The following is a 22492-nucleotide window of genomic DNA, read 5'->3' on the forward strand; positions in this document are numbered from 1 at the left end:
CAGTGCTGAACTACTATCTACCTCTGTTGTCCCTCAGATTGTCCTTGACTGGTCTTTGCTGGCTTTACCTTGCACTAAACGTTATTCCCTTATCATGTATCTGTACATTAAATGGATTGATTGTAATCACGTGTTGTCTTTCCGCTGACTGGTTAGCACAAAACAAAAAGCTTTTCACTCTACCTTCGTACACGTGACAATAAACTGAAACTGAACCGAACTGACTATTCAGAATAAAAGGATGTTCCTTTAGGAAGGGGATGAGGAGGAATTTCATCAGTCAAAGGGTGGTGAATCTGTGGAATTCATTGCCATGGAAGGCTGTGGAGGCTAAGTCAATGGATATCTTTAAGGCAGAGATTGATAGATTCTTCATTAGTGCGGGTGTCAGGAGTTATGGGGAGAAGGCAGGAGAATGGGGTTAGGAGGGAGAGATAGATCAGCCACGATTGAATGGCAGAGTAGACTTGATGGGCCGAATGGCCTAATTCTGCTCCTGGAACTTGTGAACTCGCACATTATCAGCACCAATGTAAAGCACCTCGCCGAGCAGTGGAGTGTTCCTCAAACAAGTCAGAGCGGTGGCGCAGCGGTAGAGTTGCCGCCTCACAGCGCCGGAGACCCTGGTTCCATCCTGACTACGGGGGCTGTCTGTACGGAGTTTGTACGTTCTCCCCGTGACCTGCGTGGATTTTTGAGGGAGCTTCAGTCTCCTCCCACACTCCAAAGACGTACAGGTTTGTAGGTTAATTGGCTTCAGTAAATTGTATAAAGAAACTGTCCCTAATGTGTGTGTATTAGGGTTGCCAACTATCTCACTCCCAAATAAGGGACAAGGTGACACCACCGCCCCACGTGACCTCACCCAGCCAGCGGCCGCGTGCTCCTGCTCCACCAATGGCGGCCGCCCGGGCCGGGAGGCGGGTTGCTACGCAACCTCCGTTAGGCGGGCTCCGGGCCCGCACTGTCCGGGCCTGCACTGTCCGGACCCTACACTGGCCCCCGGGCCTAATATGGGACAAGGGCTGTCCCGTATGGGACAAACCAATTTAGCCCAATATACGGGATGTCCTGGCTAATACGGGACAGTTGGCAACCCTAGTGTGTGTGTGTGTAGGTTACTGTCGATAGTTAATAATCAATAATGCTTTAAGAGTCACATGCAATTTAACTGCACAGTGAAATTCTTTTTGAATATATTACACATGTGGGCGCTGACATTATTGGCATTATAGTGTACGGGATGATCGCTGGTCGGTGCGGACTGGGTGGGCCGAAGGGCCTGTTTCCGCACTTGTATCCCTGAAGCCTCTGCCTGGCATTTTTCAACATAACATCTAAAAAAACATTTCCGCACATTTACACTGCATATCTGGGCGCTGCTAACAGTGGCATTGAAGTCTAACAAGCCACTCTGCTTCATAACTATTCCCACTGAATCCCATTAAGATCAGCAGATAGTGGGGAAAAACAGATAAGATTGATTCTATTTCACTTATTCTCCTAGCTCCCAATAATAGCTCTGGCACACAATCAGAATGCCAAAGTAACAAAAGATATATATAGATTATTCTGACTGGTAAGAATGCAGTGAAATGTCTGTGCTCTGTAAAAGATTACAATCATATTGCCTGTCCTCAGTGAAACATTGTTATCATCATATCATATCATATATATACAGCCGGAAACAGGCCTTTTCGGCCCACCAAGTCCGTGCCGCCCAGTGATCCCCGCACATTAACACTATCCTACACCCACTAGGGGCAATTTTTACATTTACCCAGCCAATTTACCTACATACCTGTACGTCTTTGGAGTGTGGGAGGAAACCGAAGATCTCGGAGAAAACCCACGCAGGTCACGGGGAGAACGTACAAACTCCTTACAGTGCAGCACCCGTAGTCAGGATCGAACCTGAGTCTCCGGCGCTGCATTCGCTGTAAGGCAGCAGTTCACGACTCTACTTAATGAAGATGCATAATACCGCAGCATTTAGCTACAAAGAACTGCCTTTGTAATGTCTGGTCTGTTGTGGTGGGTTTGTCTGAGTACAGACAGATATAGTTAGAGATTAGAGATACAGTGTGGAAACAGGCCCAGCGAGCCCATCGGCCCAGCGAGCCCACGCCGACCATCGATCGATCACCCGCTGAGTTACTCCTGAATCTGGAGGTGTGTGTTTTCAAACTTCTGTACCTCTTGCCTGATGGGAGAGGGGAGAAGAGGGAGTGACCGGGGGTGAGACTGGTCCTTGCTTTTTATTTAACCAAACAGAATTAACCACCATATTACAGTTATGGTGCTAATTCAGCCTAAGGTTATTAACGTTGATAAGTGAGTCACGATACTGAAAAATATCTCCATCCACTTCTATTTGAAAACTAAAGATTGGAAATCTTTGAAAACTAAAGATTGAAAAATGGAGACAGAGAGAGACAGACAGATAGACAGTCAAAAAAAAGAGAGAGAGAGACAGAGACAGAGAGAGACAGAGAGAGAGACAGAGAGAGGGAGAGAGAGAGAGACAGAGAGAGAGAGACAGAGAGAGGGAGAGACAGAGAGAGAGACAGAGAGAGAGAGACAGAGAGAGAGAGAGACAGACAGAGAGACACAGAGAGAGACAGAGAGAGAGAGAGACAGAGAGAGAGGCAGAGAGAGAGAGAGACAGAGAGAGAGAGAGAGAGACAGAAAGACAGACAGGGAGATAGAGAGACAGAGAGAAAGAGAGAGAGAGACAGAGAGAGAGACACAGAGAGAGAGAGAGAGACAGACAGAGAGGCAGAGAGAGAGAGAGAGAGAGAGAGAGACAGAGAGAGAGAGACAGAAAGACAGACAGGGAGACAGAGAGACAGAGAGAGAGAGAGACCGAGAGAGAGAGAGAGACAGAGAGACAGAGAGACAGAGAAAGAGACCACGAAGAGTCTAATTAGAGCACATTATTGACCGTTGAAATTAAATTATTTTCCGCTTACCTATACAACAATGATTACAATGTTAATCAAAAATAAATTAACAGCGAAAATGCTAACAACAAGCAGCATATCCTGCAGGCAAAGGCAATATGAAGAGCGTGCAAAACATTTGATTATCTTCCTGTTTTGTTATTCCTGCATATTTCTGTTTTATGAAATTAAGCATGAAATAATCTTTCCCCGGTCATTCTTTCATGAGGTCAGAAGTTCATAAGTGATAGGAGCTGAATTAGGCCATTCGGCCCATCGAGTCTACTCCGCCATTCAATCATGGCTGATCTATCTCTCCCTCCTAACCCCATTCTCCTGCCTTCTCCCCATAACCCCTGACACCCGTACTAATCAAGAATCTATCTCTCTCTGCCTTAAAAATATCCACTGACTTGGCCATTCCACAGATTCACCACCAACCTCTGATTGCAGAAATCCCTCGGCATCACCTCTGGTCCTAGACTCTCCCACCAGTGGAAACATCTTCTCCACATCCACTCTATCCAGGCCTTTCACTATTCGGCACGTTTCAATGAGCTTCTCCTTCATCCTTCTAAACTCCAGCGAGTACAGGCCCAGTGCCGACAAACGGTCATCATATGTTAACCCACTCATTCCTGGGATCATTCTTGTAAACCTCCTCTGGACCCTCTCCAGAGCCAGCACATCCTTCCTCAGATACGGGGGCCCAAAATTGCTCATAATACTCCAAATGCGGCCTGACCAGCGCCTTGTACAGCCTCAGCACAACAATCCTTTCTTGCACCATACCACCGTTATGCTGCCCACAAGTCATCATGGCTCCGACAAAATGTGCAGGAAGGAACTGCAGATGCTGGTTTACACCGGAGATAGACACAAATGCTGGAGTAACTCAGCGGGTCAGGCAGCATCTCTGGAGAACAGGAATAGGTGACGTTTGGGGTCGAGACCCTTCTTCAGACTGTTGATAATGTGCTCCAATTGGACATCACGGTGTCTCTGTCTCTAACTGTCTCTTCAGACAGAATTCTGAAGAAGGGTCTCGACCCGAAACGTCACCCATTCCTTCTCTCCAGAGATGCTGCCTGTCCCGCTGAGTTACTCCAGCATTTTGTGTCTATCAATGGCTCTGAGGAAAATATATAAGCACCAATGTAAATACCTATGGGCGACACGGTGGCGCAGCAGTAGTGTTGCTGCCACACAGTGGCAGACACCCGGGTTCGATCCTGACTATGGGTGCTGTCTGTGTGGAGTTTGCATGTTCTCTCTGAGACCGCGTAGGTTTCCTCTGGGAGCGCCGATTTCCTCCCACACTCCAAAGACGTGGAGGTTTGTAGGTTAACTGGCTTCTGTAGATTGCCCCCTCCCCTGACATCAGTCTGAAGAAGGGTCTCGACCCGAAACGTCACCCATTCCTTCTCTCCCGAGATGCTGCCTGACCCGCTGAGTTACTCCAGCATTTCGTGTCTACCTGGTAATTGTAGAATATTTCTGCACCGATTAGATCTATTTGACTTAGGCCGACACTTTGAGTAAAACTATCTATTTATCTCATTGATTGCCCTCCCCTGCCACCTACATTCCTTCCTCCAGCTTCACAAGATGCAACTCTTCAACCCTTTTGTCTTACACCTCAGCCAAGGTAATTTAGTTTAGAGATACAGCGCGGAAACAGGCCCTTCGGCCCACCGAGTCCGCGCCGACCAGCGATCCCCGCGCACTAACACCACCCTACACACACTAGGGACAATTTACAATTTTTACCGAAGCCAATCAACCTACAAACTATGTTGGAATAGGGGAGGAAACCGGAGCACCCGGTGAAAACCCCACGCAGGTCACGGGGAGAACGTACAAACTCCGTACAGACAGCACCCATGGTCAGGGTCGAACTCGGGTCTCTGGCGCTGTGAGGCAGCAACTCTACCGCTGTGCCACCGTGCCACCACTGTGTTTAGAAAAGCCCTCCCACCTGTTTCATTATTAAATAATACATTTTTTTTCGTACCTAGTGCTACTTTGACATGATTTTGTGTCCAAAGGTAACTGAACCATCCCACCACAACCAGAGAGCAGTGCTGAACTACTATCTACCTCTTTGGTGACCCTCAGACTATCCTTGATCGGACTTTGCTGGCTTTACCTTGCACTAAACATTATTCCCTTATCACGAATCTGTACACTGTGAATGGATCGATTGTAATCATGTATTGTCTTTCCGCTGACCGGTTAGCACACAACAAAAGCTTTTCACTGTACCTCGGTACACGTGACAGTAAACTAACTAAACTGAAGCTAAGTGAAGACCTTTTAACTAGCCTCTGAACTTACCCAGTTCCAGGGTAATTAATGTTCGACTAAACTAAAGCTGTTAGCATCTGTTCACACTGCAACCTTTTGTGCCAATGTGTTATTTGTACATCACATTTCATTAACCTCGGGAAATGTCATAATATTTAATTTTTTTGCCATCAATTCAATTACTATTCTTTATTATACTTATTTAGTTTCGTTTAGTATCAGAGATACAGTGCAGAAACAGGGGCCTTTGCCCCACCGAGCCCGCGCCGACCAGCGATCCCCATAAACGTCACCCATTCCTTCTCTCCCGAAATGCTCCCTGTCCCGCTGAGTTACTCCAGCATTTTGTCTCTATCTTCGATTTAAACCAGCATCTGCAGTTCCTTCCCACACATTGTATGGAACGGGCTGCCCAGAGGAGGAAGTTAAGGGAGGTACAATAACATAATTTACAGGATACTTGGACCGTTATAAGGATAGGAAAGGTTTTGAGGGATATGGACCAAATGCGGGCAAATGGGACTAGTTTATATTGGGCATTTTGGTAAACAATTCCCTTTTATCCCCCTTCTTTCCCCTCCCCACATCCTCTTCCACCTCTATCCCACCTGCTGGCTTTACATTTCACTTCTGTTCTCTCCTTATATGGGACCCTCTTGTCTCTTTGTCACGTACCCCACTAGCCTGCCGATGGGGCGGCACGGTGGCGCAGCGGGTAGTGTCGCTGCTTCACAGCGCCGGAGACCCGGGTTCCATCCTGACTACGGGCGCTGTCTGTACGGAGTTTGTACCTTCTCCCCGTGACCTGCGTGGGTTTTCTCCGAGATCTTTGGTTTCCTCCCGCACTGTAAAGACGCGCAGGTTTGTCGGTTAATTGGCCTCAGTAAAATTGTAAATTGTCCCCAGTGTGCAGGTTGGTGCTAGTGTACGGGGTGATCGCTGGTCGGCACGGACTCGGTGGGCTGAAGGGCCTCGTTTCCACGCTGTATCTCTAAACTAAACTAAGCTAACCCCCCTCCCCTCCCCTCACCTGTATCTACCTGCCAGGCTTTGTCCTGCTCTCTACACTCTTTTCCAGCTTTCTCCCCACCCCCCCCCCCCACAATCAGTCTGAAGAAGGGTCCTGACCCAAAACGTTGCCTGTCCATTGCCTCCACAGATGTTGCCTGAGCCGCTGAGTTCCTCCAGCACTTGGTGGTTTGCTGATGTCGAGCTCGACAGAAGATAGACACAAAATGGTGGAGTATCTCAGCGGGACAGGTGGGGGAGATGGAAGCTGGAGGTATGAAAAGGTACATGAAGGGTCTGCACCTTTTCATATCTCTAGTTTCCCACTCTCCTGATCGTTAGGCTGAAGAAGGGTCTCGACCCACCCATTCATTCTCCCCAGAGATGCTGCCTGTACTGCTGAGATACTCCAGCACTTTGTGCCAATCTTTGGTGTAGACCAGCACTGCAGTTCCATCCTCGACATACTGAAGATCGAGAGATTCAGCCCTATCTCTGCAGCAAACACTCAGCCCAGATGCCAGCATGACGATACCGGCAATAATTCAGTGTCTTTATAAGCTACAACTATCTGGCTATTATTTTTAGCAAAACTAAATTTGTTAACAGCTGTTGGGGTTGGGACCTGGTAGGACATGATGGATCGTTGTGCATTTATTTTTTTGGCACCAATTAGATGATTAAAGTTTAGTTTAGAGACACAGTGCGGAAACAGACCCTTCGGCCCACTGAGTCCACGCCGACCAGCGATCCCCGCGCACTGATACTATCCGACACGCACACTAGGGACAATGTACAATTATACCAATCCAATTAACCTACAAACCTGCACGTCTTTGGAGTGTGGGAGGAAACCGAAGATCTCGGAGAAAACCCGCGCAGGTCATGGGGAGAACGTACAAACTCCGTACAGACGGCGCCCGTAGTCGGGATCGAACCCGGGTCTCTGGCGCCGTGAGGCGGCAACTCTACCGCTGCGCCACCGTGCCGCCCCGATGAACTAAAATTTTATTTCACTCCAACCTGTATCTCGCTTCTCAGTTTTGCATCAAGCTAAATTATTACTTAATGCATTTTATCAATGCAACCGTTTTGCTAATGCCAGCAAATCTATTTTTCTTGATGGCTTTTGGCGACAGGGAACATGATAAATGCACAGTGACATTTTGGTAAATGTATTGCAGCAATTCCTTAATATATTTTTTGTTACTTACTGTTACATTTATTTCTATGTGGCATTTAAAGTCTTAGAGTGACACAGTGTGGAAACAGGCCCTTCGGCCCAACTTGCCCACACCGACCAACACGTCCCATGTATACTAGTCCTGCCTGCCTGCGTTTGGTCCATATCCCTCATATCCACGCACCTGTCCAAATGTTGCTTAAACATTGTGATAGTCCCAGCCTCAACTACCTCCTCCAGCAGCTCTTTCCATACACCCACCACCCTTTGTGTGAAAAAGTTACCCCTCAGGTTCCTATTAAATCTTTTCCCCCTCACTTTATACCCATGTCCTCTGGCTCTTGATTCCCCAACTCTGAGCAAAAGACTGTACGTATACCAGATCGATTCCTCTCATTATTTTGTGCACCTCTATAAGATCATCCCTCATCCTCTTGCGCTCCAAGGAATCAGGTCCTAGTCTGCTCAACCTCTCCCTGTAGCTCAGGCCCTCAAGTCATTGAAGCATAGAAACTTAGAAAATAGGTGCAGGAGGAGGTCATTTGGCCCTTCGAGCCAGCACCACCATTCACTGTGATCGTGGCTGATCATCCACAATTAGTAACCTATGCCTGCCTTCTCCCCACACCCCTTGATTCCACTAGCCCCTAGAGCTCTATCTAACTCTCTTTTAAATTCATCCAGTGAATTGGCCTCCACTGCCCTCTGTGGCAGAGAATTCCACATTCACAACTCTCTGGGTGAAAAAGTTTTTTCTCATCTCAGTTTTAAATGGCCTCCCCTTTATTCTTAGACTGTGGCCCCTGGTTCTGGACTCCCCCAACATTGGGACAATTTTTCCTGCATCGAGCTTGTCCAGTCTTTTTATGATTTTATACAATCGCTATAAAATCCCCTCTCATCCTTCTAAACTCCAGTGAGTACAAGAAGCCCTGGCAACATCTTCCTAAATCTTCTCTGTACCCTGTTCATCTTGACCAACATAGTTCCTATTAACATGGTTGAGAATAGTCAAGTCAAGTCAATTTTATTTGTATAGCACATTTAAAAACAACCCACGTTGACCAAAGTGCTGTACATCTGATTAGGTACTAAGGAAAAAAATGAAACATACAGTAGTGTTGTGTAATGATCCTGATCTGATAAGGGGACTAGAGGTAAAAGAGCCATTAGGAGGCAGTGATCACAACATGATAAGTTTTACTCTGCAAATGGAAAGGCAGAAGGGAAAATCGGAAGTGTCGGTATTACAGTATAGCAAAGGGGATTACAGAGGCATGAGGCAGGAGCTGGCCAAAATTGATTGGAAGGAGGCCCTAGCAGGGAAGACGGTAGAACAGCAATGGCAGGTATTCCTGGGAATAATGCAGAGGTTGCAGGATCAATTTATTCCAAAGAGGTGGAAAGACTCTAAGGGGAGTAAGAGACACCTGTGGCTGACAAGGGAAGTCAGGGACAGCATAAAAATTAAGGAGAGGAAGTATAACATAGCAAAGAAGAGTGGGAAGACAGAGGATTGGGACTCTTTTAAAGAGCAACAAAAGTTAACTAAAAAGGCAATACGGGGAGAAAAGATGAGGTGCGAGGGTAAACTAGCCAATAATATAAAGGAGGATAGCAAAAGTTTTTTTAGGTACGTGAAGAGGAAAAAAATAGTCAAGGCAAATGTGGGTCCCTTGAAGACAGAAGCAGGGGAATTTATTATGGGGAACAAAGAAATGGCAGACGAGTTAAACCGTTACTTTGGATCTGTCTTCACTGAGGAAGATACACACAATCTCCCAAATGTTCTAGGGGCCGGAGAACCTAGGGTGATGGAGGAACTGAAGGAAATCCACATTAGGCAGGAAATGGTTTTGGGTAAACTGATGGGACTGAAGGCTGATAAATCCCCAGGGCCTGATGGTCTGCATCCCAGAGTACTTAAGGAGGTGGCTCTAGAAATAGTGGAAGCATTGGAGATCATTTTTCAATGTTCTATAGATTCAGGATCAGTTCCTGTGGATTGGAGGATAGCAAATGTTATCCCACTTTTTAAGAAAGGAGGGAGAGAGAAAACGGGTAATTATAGACCAGTTAGTCTGACATCAGTGGTGGGGAAGATGCTGGAGTCAATTATAAAAGACGAAATTGCTGAGCATTTGGATAGCAGTAACGGGATCATTCCGAGTCAGCATGGATTTACGAAGGGGAAATCATGCTTGACAAATCTACTGGAATTCTTTGAGGATGTAACTAGGAAAATTGACAAGGGAGAGTCAGTGGATGTGGTGTACCTCGACTTTCAGAAAGCCTTCGACAAGGTCCCACATAGGAGATTAGTGGGCAAAATTAGGGCACATGGTATTGGGGGTAGGGTACTGACATGGATAGAAAATTGGTTGACAGACAGAAAGCAAAGAGTGGGGATAAATGGGTCCCTTTCGGAATGGCAGGCAGTGACCAGTGGGGTACTGCAAGGTTCGGTGCTGGGACCCCAGCTATTTACGATATACATTAATGACTTAGACGAAGGGATTAAAAGTACCATTAGCAAATTTGCAGATGATACTAAGTTGGGGGGTAGTGTGAATTGTGAGGAAGATGCAATAAGGCTGCAGGGTGACTTGGACAGGTTGTGTGAGTGGGCGGATACATGGCAGATGCAGTTTAATGTAGATAAGTGTGAGGTTATTCACTTTGGAAGTAAGAATAGAGAGGCAGATTATTATCTGAATGGTGTCAAGTTAGGAGGAGGGGGAGTTCAACGAGATCTGGGTGTCCTAGTGCATCAGTCAATGAAAGGAAGCATGCAGGTACAGCAGGCAGTGAAGAAAGCCAATGGAATGTTGGCCTTCGTAACAAGAGGAGTTGAGTATAGGAGCAAAGAGGTCCTTCTACAGTTGTACCGGGCCCTGGTGAGACCGCACCTGGAGTACTGTGTGCAGTTTTGGTCTCCAAATTTGAGGAAGGATATTCTTGCTATGGAGGGCGTGCAGCGAAGGTTCACTAGGTTAATTCCCGGAATGGCGGGACTGTCGTATGTTGAAAGGCTGGAGCGATTGGGCTACACTGGAATTTAGAAGGATGAGGGGGGATCTTATTGAAACATATAAGATAATTAGGGGATTGGACACATTAGAGGCAGATAACATGTTCCCAATGTTGGGGGAGTCCAGAACAAGGGGCCACAGTTTAAGAATAAGGGGTAGGCCATTTAGAACGGAGATGAGGAAGAACTTTTTCAGTCAGAGGGTGGTGAAGGTGTGGAATTCTCTGCCTCAGAAGGCAGTGGAGGCCAGTTCGTTGGATGCTTTCAAGAGAGAGCTGGATAGAGCTCTTAAGGATAGCGGAGTGAGGGGGTATGGGGAGAAGGCAGGAACGGGGTACTGATTGAGAGTGATCAGCCATGATCGCATTGAATGGCGGTGCTGGCTCGAAGGGCTGAATGGCCTACTCCTGCACCTATTGTCTATTGTCTATTGTCTATAGTAGCACGCAAACATAACAGCACATACAAAACAGTTCACAGCGCCTCCTCAATGGGCCTCAAACGCTAGGGAGTAGAAATAGGTTTTGAGCTTGGACTTAAAGGAGTTGATGGAGGGGGCAGTTCTGATGGGGAGAGGGATGCTGTTCCACAGTCTAGGAGCTGCAACCACAAAAGCGCGGTCACCCCTGAGCTTAAGCCTAGACCGCGGGATAGTGAGTAGCCCCAAGTCGGCCGACCTGAGGGACCTGGAGTTAGAGAGGTGGGTTAGAAGATTTTTAATGTAGGGGGGGGGGAATGTCCATTTAGGGCTTTATATGTGAATAGGAGTAGCTTGAAGTTGAATGGACTTGATGGGCCAAATGGCCTATTCCTGCTCCTGGAAGTCATGAACCTGTGAACTTCTTCCACAGTCACGTCGAAGTGGTGGGGGACGAAGAGGATAGACTACGCCCTCTACTGTCCGGATGCCTTGACTGCGTTCCCGACCGTCGCCCTCCCTCACCTCTTCCACACTAGCTACTGGGAGTCGACCGACGTGTTGGCATTCGTGCTACGCCAGGTAACTTGGAGTTTGGTTTTGAGAAGGATTCTGGTTCACTGGGTGCTTTATTGTCACGCGTGCAAACTTTTTCACTCAGAGAGTTGCGATGCTGTGGAATTCTCTGTCTCAGAAGGCAGTGGAGGCCAATTCTCTGGATGGTTTCAAGAGAGAGCTAGATAGAGCTCTTAATGATAGCAGAGTCAGGGGGCATGGGGAGAAGGCAGGAACGGGGTACTGATTGTGGATGGTCAGCCATGACCACGGTGAATGGCGGTGATGGCTCGAAGGGCCGAATGGCCTCCTCCTGCACTTATCGTCTATTGTCTATTGTCAAACGAACAGTGAAATTATTTTGTGTAGGAAAGAACTGCAGATGCTGGTTTAAATCGAAGGTAGACACAAAATGGTGGAGTAACTCAGCGGGACAGGCAGCACCTCTGGAGAGAAGGAATGGGTGGCGTTTCGGGTCCAGACCCTTCTTCAGACTGATGTCAGGGGAGTGGGAGGGACAGAGATAGAATGTAATCGGAGACAGTGAGATTAGTGGGGAGAATCTGCAGGAAAGAACTGCAGATGCTGGTTTAAATCGAAGGTAGACACAAAATGGTGGAGTAACTCGAAATGCTGGAGAAACATCACCCACTCCTTCTCTCCCCAGATGTTGCTTGACCCGTTGAGTTACTCCAGCTTTTTGTGTCTACCAGTGAAATTATTTTCTTACAAACAGTCCAGTAGAGTATTGCCGTGCCTAAGCACGTCCCCGATCAGCAATGGTAGAGAGACATTCCGTGGAGACCGAGCTCAACGGGCGCCATGTTTTGGCGTCATTTTCCAAGTCCAGTCCGCGCTCCAGTTCTTGTGAGCGGTGCCCTATCCTGACTACGGGTGCTGTCTGTACGGAGTCTGTACGTCCTCACCGTGACCCGCGTGGGTTTTCTCCGGGTGCCCCGGTTTCCTCCCACACTCCAGACATCCAATTAGGTTGTCTCCGTTAGGTTAACTCTAACCTAACTCCAGTAGGTTAATTGCTGGGGGTGGAGGTGCAGGCAGATACGATAGGGCCATTTAGAGACTTTATGCATGCACATGGATATGTGGGGAATAACAGGTTATGGAATTGTGACGAAGATCATAAGACATAGGAGAAGAATTGGGCCATGGCAGTCGGTCAAGTGTACTCCGCCATTCAATCATGGCTGATCTATTTTTCCATCTCAACCCCTTTCTCGTGCCTTGTCCCATAACCTCTGATGCCCTTTCGAGTCAAGAACCTATCAATCTCCCCTTTAAAAATAGACATTGTCTTGGCATCTGCCTTAAAATACCCAACGGCTTGGCCTCAAACCACCATCTGTGGCAATGAATTCCACAGACTCACAATGAAATTCCCACTCGCCTCCTTCCTAAAGGAACCTCCTTTAATCCTGAGGCTGTGACCTCTGGTCCTAGACTCTCCCACTGGTGGAAACATCCTCTCCACATCCACTCTATCCAGGCCGCTCACTATTCGGTAAACCTCATCCTTCTAAACTCCAGCGAGTTTCAAGTTTCAAGTCTGAAGAAGGGTCCTGAGCCAAATCGTGACCTATCCATTTCCTCCAGAGATGCTGCCTGACCCACTGAGTAACTCCAGCATTTTGTGTCAATCTTTGCTAATCAGCCAGCAGCTGTAGTTCCTTGTTTCTACGCTGAAAAAAGAAAGCTCTCTTGTTTCCAAGTGCTTTGAAGAATAGTAGAGGAATGTTATGACTGTCCACTGACAGAATCCAATATTGCAATTGAATTAGGAGGGATGTTTTATTTTCTCGGTTCTCTTAACGCATTATTAAAGTGGTAATATTGTCATGTTAAATGAAAACAGCAGGAATAAATGTTCCAGCATTTTGATATTAAAAGTTCACCAAGGGAACAATGTGGGAAAACGTTGCGCTATGAATTTCAATGAATTTTATAATAAAGATATTACTGTTTATGAATTTAATGCATTACATTCAAGGCAGGAGATTTTGATTTTACAATTCTCTTTTTATTTTGCTTCAGTACACATCCTGGTGTAGCTTCACCCAGAGTTGTGAATCTGTGGAGTTCCCTGCCTCAGAAGGCAGTGGAGGCCGATTCACTGGATGCTTTCAAGAGAGAGTTAGATAGAGCTCTTAAAGATAGCAGAGTCAGAGGGTATGGGGAGAAGGCAGGAACGGGGTACTGATTGTGGATGATCAGCCATGATCACAGTGAATGGTGGTGCCGGCTCGAAGGGCCGAATGGCCTCCTCCTGCACCTATTGTCTATTCTCTGTTAAATACTGTTTTCTCCCAAGGACAACTTGAGTAATGAGCAATGGAAAATGATTTGCGCTTAAAACTTTTTCTGCATTCTGATTATCTGCAGGAATTATTTGTTTGCCAAATCGCTTTGGGTTGCTAATCTCTTTTCATCTAGTTTAGAGATACAACGCGGGAAAACTGGCCCTTTGGCCCACCGAGTCCGTGCTGACCAGCGATCCCCGCACACTAACACTATCCTACACACGCTGGAGACAATTTCACATTTACACCAAGCCAATTAACCTACAAACCTGTACGTCTTTGGAGCGCGGGAGGAAACCTGAAGATCTTGGAGAAAACCCATGTACGTCACGGGGAGAACGTACAAACTCCGTTCAGACAGCACCCATAGTCGGGATCGAACCCGGGTCTCTGAGGCATTAGCTCTACCGCTGCGCCAGTTGGTGGTCACTGGGGTAGGGCATAGAGGAATACAGTAGACCCATTTTAACCCCCCTTTCCATTCCCACACTGGCGTTGAGGAGATGAATGACATCATTTCACTTGTTATCATCTTCCTCACAGCCAACAATGGACCATTGTGGGCTCCACATTTCCTTGATCATCGTTGCTGGCTCTGATTTGTGTTTCTACATACCTTTCATTCATTTGTTCTTTGTAGCTCTTCGCACCTCTAGTTTCCCTCCCCCCTGACCCTCAGTCTGAGGAGAGGTGTTGACTTGAGACGTCAGCGATTCCTTTTCTCTAGCGATGTTGCCTGACCCGCTGAGTTACTCCAGCATTTTGTTGTGTCCACACTGACCTGTCTGTCCTGGGCCTCCTCCACTGTCAGGGTGAGCCTATTATCACGTCTTGCGCAGCCAACAATGAACCATTGTGGGCTCCACCTTTCCTGAGTCATCGAGGCCGGCCCTGATTTGCTCTGCACCTTTTCATAGCCTATAGTTTCCCAACCACTGACTCTCAGTCTGAAGAAGTGCCTCGACTCGAAACATCACCTATTCCTTCCCTCCAGAGATGCTGCCTGACCCGCTGGGTTACTCCAGCATTTTGCGTCTTACCTTTGGTATAAACCAGCACCTGCAGTCTCTTCCTACACAGGAGAGCGCAGGTACAGAAGCAATATCCATGCTGTTATCTGCCCTGTAGTCTAGCTCACCAATACACCGAGCCACTGATGCTGCCACTCATGGAGTCCCTGTGTGATACAGCGTGGAAACAGGCCCCTCAGCCAACTTGCCCACACCGGCCAACGTGTCCCATCTACACTCGTCCCACTTGCCCGCGTTTGCCCCGTATCCCTCCAAACCTGTCCGATCCATCTACTTGTCCAAATGTTTCTTAAACGTTGGGATAGTCCCTGCCTCAACCACCTCCTTCGGCAGCTCGTTCCATACACACCCACCACCCTCTGTGTGAAATCATTACCCCTCGGGACTGAGATGAGGAGAAACGTTTTCACCCAGAGAGTTGTGATTCTGTGGAATTCTCTGCGACAGGAGGCCAATTCACTGGATGTTTTCAAGAGAGAGTTAGATTTAGCACTTAGGGCTAACAGAATCAAGAGATATGTGGAGAAAGCAGGAACGGGGTACTGATTCTGGATGATTAGCCATGATCATATTGAATGGCAGAGCTGGCTCGAAGGGCCGAATGGCCTTCTCCTGCACCTATTTTCTATGTTTCTACGTTCCTATTAAATTCCCCCCCCCCCCCTCACCTAAAACCTTAAATCTGCGGTTGCAGGGGGAAGTGTTCAGGGAAGGAGGAGCGGGTGGATACACTTTGTACATTAATGTTTACCTTGAGAATGAAAGCATTTACTTCATTAGGACACGTGAGAGTGTGCTCCCTGCCCACATTAGGGGCGGTCACGGTGGCGCAGCGGTAGAGCTGCTGCCTTACAGCACTTGCAGCGCCGGAGATCCCGGTTCGATCCCGACTACGGGCGCTGTCTGTACCGAGTTTGTACGTTCTCCCCGTGACCCGCGTGGGTTTTCTCTGAGATCTTCAGTTTCTTCCCGCACTCCAAAGACGTGCAGGTTTGTATGTTAATTGGCTTGGTGTAAATGTAAAAATAGTCCCTCGGGATAGTGTTAATGTGCGGGGATCGCTGGTCGGAGTGGACTCTGTGGGCCAAAGGGGCTGTTTCCATTTTTTAAATCTCAAAACTAAACTAAACTACACATCTTCAGTGTGAGGGTCATAATACTGTATATGGATGATCATGGACCAGGGAGAGATATCAGGAGCAGATGGTTCAATGGTTTGTTGATTGTCACGTATACAAAGTACAGTGAAATACGTTTGTAATAAGTTCATAAGTGATAGGAGCAGAATTAGGCCATTCGGGCCATCAAATGTCTACTCCGCCATTCAGTCGTGGCTGATCTATCTCTCCCTCTCAATGGGCCGAATGGCCTAATTCTGCTCCCAATCACTTGTGGTCCACAGCGAGGCTCTTTGTGTTTATCGCTAAGCCGTCTTTAATTGCAGGTCATGCGGTACGAAAGCGTGAACATAAAGGAGAACGACAGCAAAGACCCGTTCGCAGGCAGCGAGTCCAGCCCGCGCGAGAAGTGGCTTCGCAGACGGACGCACGTGAAACTCAGGGTCTGTGCCAGTCGTGCTCTCGCCTGGAAACTTGTCATAAGATCATTAGTAACGCAGCGGGCAGGCAGCGTCTGTGGAGAAAAAGAACGTGTGACGTTTAGGGTCGGGGTCCTTCTTCAGACTGAGAGTAAGGGGTGGGCCAGAAATCGCCACCCGTCCTTTTTCTCCGGAGATGCTGCCTGACCTGCTGAATTACTCCAGCACTTTTATAAGTTCATACGGAGTTTGTACCTTCTCCCCGTGACCCACGTGGGTTTTCTCCGGGAGCTTCGGTTTCCTCCCACACTCCAAAGACGTGCAGGTTTGTAGGTTATTTGGCTTGGTGTAAATGTAAAAATTGCCCCTAGTCTGTGTAGGGTGGTGCTAATGTGCAGGGATCGCTGGTCGGCACGGACTCGGTGGGCCGAAGGGCCTGTTTCCCCACAGCATCTCTAAAATAAAACAACTAACACTAAAAAGACTGAATGGCCCAATCCTGCTCCGGATTCATTTCTTCGTTAAAAAATTGCATTCTATTTATTCTGTGGTGTTTCCGTTAGGATGTCATCTTTGGATGAACTTGCCATTTCCAAGGCCTTACTGTAATGTGCTCAGCATTCAGATATATCTGGTTAATAAGGCTTGATGGCATAGAGCTATTAAGTATAAATTCACTTAAGCTGCCTAACAGACTTTGATCATTCATGAGCTTTTTGTAGCCTCGTTAATCTCAGACGGGATAGTGTGTTCCTTTTGCCACTTGTGGTGACTCAGTGGTCGGTGAACCAGAAGGCAGAGTGCATTCCACTATATTATCAAACAAATAAATATCAACACATCCTTCAGTTGATATGCAGACTGAATATTGTATGCTGCGAATTGTGGACGCAGCCCAGACCATCACGCAAACCAACACGTCCCTTCCATCGACTCCATCTACACCTCACGCTGCCTCGGCAAGGCCAGCAGCCCAGACCATCACGCAAACCAACCTCCCTTCCATTGACTCCATCTACACCTCACGCTGCCCCGGCAAGGCCAGCAGCATAATCAAGGACCAGTCTCACCCCGGCCACTCCCTCTTCTCCCCTCTCCCATCGAGGCAAAAGGTACAGAAGTGTGGAAACGCACACCTCCAGATTCAGGAACAGTTTCTTCCCGGCTGTTATCAGGCAACTGAACCATCCTACCACAACCAGAGAGCAGTGCTGAACTACCATCAACCTCATTGGTGACTCTCGGACTATCCTTGATCAGACTTTGCTGGCTTTACCTCGCACTAAACGTTATTCCCTTGTCACGTATCTATACACTGTAAATGGCTGGATTGGAATCATGTATTGTCTTTCCGACTAGCGTTCACCCCATCCATTAACACTATCCTACACACTAGGGACTATTTACAGTTTACAACAAAACACAATGGGGCGGCACGGTGGCGCAGCGGTAGAGTTGCTGCCTTACAGCGAATGCAGCGTCAGATACTCAGGTTCGATCTTGACTACGGGCGCCGTCTGTACGGAATTTGTACGTTCTCCCCGTGACCTGCGTGGGTTTTCTCCGAGATCTTCGGTTTCCTCCCACACTCCAAAGACGTACAGGTATGTAGGTTAATTGGCTGGGCAAATGTAAAAATTGTCCCTAGTGTGTGTAGGATAGTGTTAATGTGCGGGGATCGCTGGGCGGCGCGGACTCGGTGGGCCGAAGGGCCTGTTTCCGCGCTGTATCTCTAAATCTAAATCTAAAATCTAAAAAAATGTAAGGTATGTACGAAGTAATGCTTTGAAATTGTGTTTCTTTTCCCAGAATGTAACGGCCAATCACCGAGCCAACGATGTTATTGTTGTTGAAGGTATCCCTCAGATGCTGGTTGGGCGGTTTATGTACGGTCCTCTCGACATGGTCACCCTGACTGGAGAAAAGGTACAAAAATGGTGCCTCTACGCTCTTGAAAACAAGATTCTACATATTTCGCTTGGGCAGCTTACAACCCAGCGGTATGAACATCCACTGGTGGAGTGGATGTTTCCACGAGTGAGAGAGTAATATAGAAACATAGAAAATAGGTGCAGGAGGAGGAGGCCACTTGACCCATCGAGCCAGCACCGCCATTCATTGTGATCATGGCTGATCATCTACAATCGGTAACCTGTGCCTGCCTTCTCCCCATATCCCCTGTTCCACTAGCCCCGAGAGCTCTTTCTTTTAAATTCATCCAGTGAATTGGCCTCCACTGCCTTCTGTGGACCAGACCTCTAGTCTAGGGCTAGAGGCCACAGCCTCAGAATTAAAGGAGGATCTTTTAGGAAGGAGATGAGGAGACTTTTCGTTAGTCAGAGGGCGGTGAATCTGTGGAATTCTTCGTCAGGCGAGGCTGTGGAGGCCAAGTCAGTGGATATATTTAAGGCAGAGAGAGATAGATTCTTGATTAGTACGGGTGTCAGTGGTTATGATTAGAAGGCAGAAGAATGAGGTTAGGAGGGAGAGATAGATCAGCCATGATTGAATGGCGGAGTAGACTTGATGGGCCGAATGGCCTAATTCTGCTCCCGTCACTTTTGATCCTCTAAAAGTGCTGGAATAACTCAGGTAACGATTTCTGGACCACCCCCTACTCTCAGTCCCGGGCGGCCGCCATTGGTGGAGTGGGAGCACATGGCCGCTGGCCGGGTGAGGTCACGTGGGGCGCGGGGCGGTGACGTCACCCTTTGCCCCTTATTTGGGAGCGTAAGTTGGCAACCCTACTAATACGGGACAAGGGCGGTCCCGTACAGGACAAACCAATTTAGCCCAAAATATGGGATGTCCCGGCTAATACGGGACAGTTGGCAACCATAGCCATTACAGTAACACCTGCACTCATCAAAATGTTCCTCTTTATCACCCTCTCTCTCTTTCAATATAATGATAAAAATGCTGTCCAATACCTTTGATCTTCATGGCAAGTTGTTCCCCATGTCATATCGAAGTGCTTGCTTTGCGTTTATTGCTGTGATCTTTCGACTCTTCCATTTTTGCTCAATTTATCCCTCTGACTATTTTCTGGCATCCATCCGTTTCTTTGAAGTGAATGCTGTCTCGTGCCCTGTTTGTTAATCACAAGCGAAGCGGCTGACTTCAGACTACAGACTTTATAGAGATACAGCGCGGAAACAAGCCCTTTGGACCAGCGAGCCCGTGCCGACCAGCGATCACCCCGTACACGAGCACTCTCCCGCACACGATTTACGGTTTTTACCGAAGCCAATTAACCCACAAACCTGCACGTCTTTGGAGTGTGGGAGGAAACCCGGAGAAAACCCACGCAGGTCACGGGGCAGAACGTGTAAACTCCGTACAGACAGCACCCGTGGTAAGGATCGAACCCGGGTCTCTGGCGCTGTCCCGCTGAGTTGCTCCACCATTTTGTGTCTATCTTTGGTGTAAACCAGCATCTGCAGTTCCTTCCCACACTTTAATGGTTCAATGGTACTCTATTGTCACAGGTACCGACTAGAATGATATTCCTCTTTTTGCATACGGTTCAATAAACGTATTACTGTACATAAGCACAATCTTAGTTCAATACAAGTGTACAGGAATAGTAGAATATAGTAGAAAACTAGTAATGGCATAAAACGCCCCAGTACACAGACACTGAGCTACATAAGTCAAGTCAAGTCAAGTCAAATTTATTTGTCACATACAGTGAAATGAAAGTGGCAATGCCTGCGGGTTGTGCACAAAAAGAATTACATAATTACATAACTTGCAGCCTTGCACTCTGCAGTTGTTCTGGATGGATCTGTGCTCTGCCTCACAGCGCCAGAGACCCGGGCTCGATCCAGACTCCGGCGCTGTCTGTACGGAGTTTGTACGTTCTCCCCGTGATCGCGGGGGTTTTACTCCGGGTGCTCCGGTTTCCTCCCACATCCCAAAGATGTGTGGGTTGGTAGGTGAATTGGCTTCTGTAAATTGTCCTCAGTGTGTGCAGGATAGTGTTTAGAGTTTCGTTCATTTTAGTTTATTATTGTCGCGTGTTCCCGAGAAAGAGTGAAAAGCTTTTTGCAAGGTATGCAAAGAGTGGCCACACAAAGGGCGGCGACAGAGTTACAAAGTATCCTGGGCCAGGTCCTCCATTATTCTTCTCCCCCCTTTGTTACCCCCTCCCCCCGCGCCTGGCCTCCCTTTGTTCTCCCCCCCGCGCCTGGCCTCCCTTTGTTCTCCCCCCCCCGCCGGGCCCCCTTTTGTTCTCCCCCCCCCCCCGTGCCTGGCCTCCCTTTGTTCTCCCCCCCCCGCGCCGGGCCCCCCCTTGTTCTCCCCCCCCCCGTGCCAGGCCCCCCTTTGTTCTCCCCCCCCCGTGCCGGGCCTCCCTTTGTTACCCCCCCCCGCGCCTGGCTTCCCTTTGTTCTCCCCCCGCGCCTGGCCTCCCTTTGTTCTCCCCACCCCCCGCGCCGGGCCTCCCTTTGTTCCCCCCCCCCCCCCCCCCCCGTGCCAGGCCCCCTTTGTTCTCCCTCCCCCCGCGCCGGGCCTCCCTTTGTTACCCCCCCGCGCCTGGCCTCCCTTTGTTCTCCCCCCCCCCCCGCGCCTGGCCTCCCTTTGTTCCCCCCCCCCCGCGCCAGGCCCCCCTTTGTCTCCCCCCCCCCCCCCCCCCGCGCCGGGCCCCCCTTTGTCTCCCCCCCTGGGGAGAACGTACAAACTCTGTACGGACAGCACCCGTGGTTGGGATCAAACCCGGGTCCCTGGCGCTGTGAGGCAGCAACTCTATCGCTGCGCCACCGTGCCGCCCCTGTCACGACAGGTGAAGTTTCGGATCAAGAACCTTCTTCAGACTGATTGTACAGGGGGAGACGAAAAGCTGGAAACGTGAGGTGGCAGGACCAAGACAGGGCCTGTTTCCCTGCTGTATCTCTAAATTAAACTCAACTAAACTGTCCACAGAGATGCTGCCTGACCCATTGAGTTATGCCAGCACTCTGTGTCCTGGTGGGAATCAACCACCATCTGCACTTCTTTGTTTCTCCATAATGATTTTTCCCTTGGTGCTAATTGTGTAGTTATCGACCAAGGCAATAACAAGACAAACGTCTCACCATTGAATTATAGTTCAAGAGTTTACAATAATTATAAGCACTCAAAACATCAACTATATCTACTTTTAATAGACTAGACGTCAATACTCAAGTTTTCAATGTGGGGAATACACAGATACTGATTTACTTACCAAATGCTTGGTAATTTATATGCACTTGGGCTGACGCTTTAAAAAAAAAAAAAAATTTCTTCCACTTTGAAGTGCGTCTTGAAGAGGGGTATTTAATTTGGCAGCGCCGTAGCGGAACAGGGAGTGGTCTGCCACTGCCTCACAGCTCCAGAGACCCAGGTTCGATCCTGACCTCGGGTGCTGTCTGTTCGGAGTTTGGATGTTCTCCCCGTGACAATAGACAATAGACAATAGGTGCAGGAGTAGGCCATTCAGCCCTTCGAGCCAGCACCGCCATTCAATGCGATCATGGCTGATCACTCTCAATCAGTACCCCGTTCCTGCCTTCTCCCCATACCCCCTCACTCCGCTATCCTTAAGAGCTCTATCCAGCTCTCTCTTGAAAGCATCCAACGAACTGGCCTCCACTGCCTTCTGAGGCAGAGAATTCCACACCTTCACCACTCTCTGACTGAAAAAGTTCTTCCTCATCTCCGTTCTAAATGGCCTACCCCTTATTCTTAAACTGTGGCCCCTTGTTCTGGACTCCCCCAACATTGGGAACATGTTTCCTGCCTCTAATGTGTCCAATCCCCTAATTATCTTATATGTTTCAATAAGATCCACCCTCATCCTTCTAAATTCCAGTGTATACAAGCCCAATCGCTCCAGCCTTTCAACATACGACAGTCCCGCCATTCCGGGAATTAACCTAGTGAACCTACGCTGCACGCCCTCTTTGTACGTTCTCCCCGTGACCACTTGCCTCTCTGGTTGCTCCGGTTTCCTCCCACCTCTACGTTAATTGGCCCTGTGTAAATTGCCCCGAGTGTGCTTGGGCAACTTACAGCCCAGTGGCATGAATATGAATATTGATTTCTCTAACTTCAAGTAACCCCGGCACCCTCTCTCTCTCTCCATCCCTCTCCCACCCAAGTCGCACCAGCTTCTCGTTTACACCTAACACACAGCCTGGTTCC

General features: G+C 48.3%; 1 protein-coding gene across 7 annotated transcripts in view; it reads left to right on the forward strand.

The window, feature by feature from the left end:
- pitpnm3 (PITPNM family member 3) overlaps window positions 1–22492 on the forward strand; it is a 248235-nt gene that overhangs the window by 210562 nt on the left and 15181 nt on the right. For all 7 annotated transcript variants that reach the window (XM_078422744.1, XM_078422750.1, XM_078422746.1 and 4 more), the window contains 3 exons: window positions 11323–11471; window positions 16235–16351; window positions 18137–18253. In XM_078422744.1, coding sequence (XP_078278870.1) covers window positions 11323–11471; window positions 16235–16351; window positions 18137–18253 — 383 coding nt within the window. The remainder of the gene's footprint in view (window positions 1–11322; window positions 11472–16234; window positions 16352–18136; window positions 18254–22492) is intronic.

This window comes from Rhinoraja longicauda, chromosome 26 (genome assembly GCF_053455715.1).
Source record: "Rhinoraja longicauda isolate Sanriku21f chromosome 26, sRhiLon1.1, whole genome shotgun sequence".
Classification (NCBI taxonomy): domain Eukaryota; kingdom Metazoa; phylum Chordata; class Chondrichthyes; order Rajiformes; family Arhynchobatidae; genus Rhinoraja; species Rhinoraja longicauda.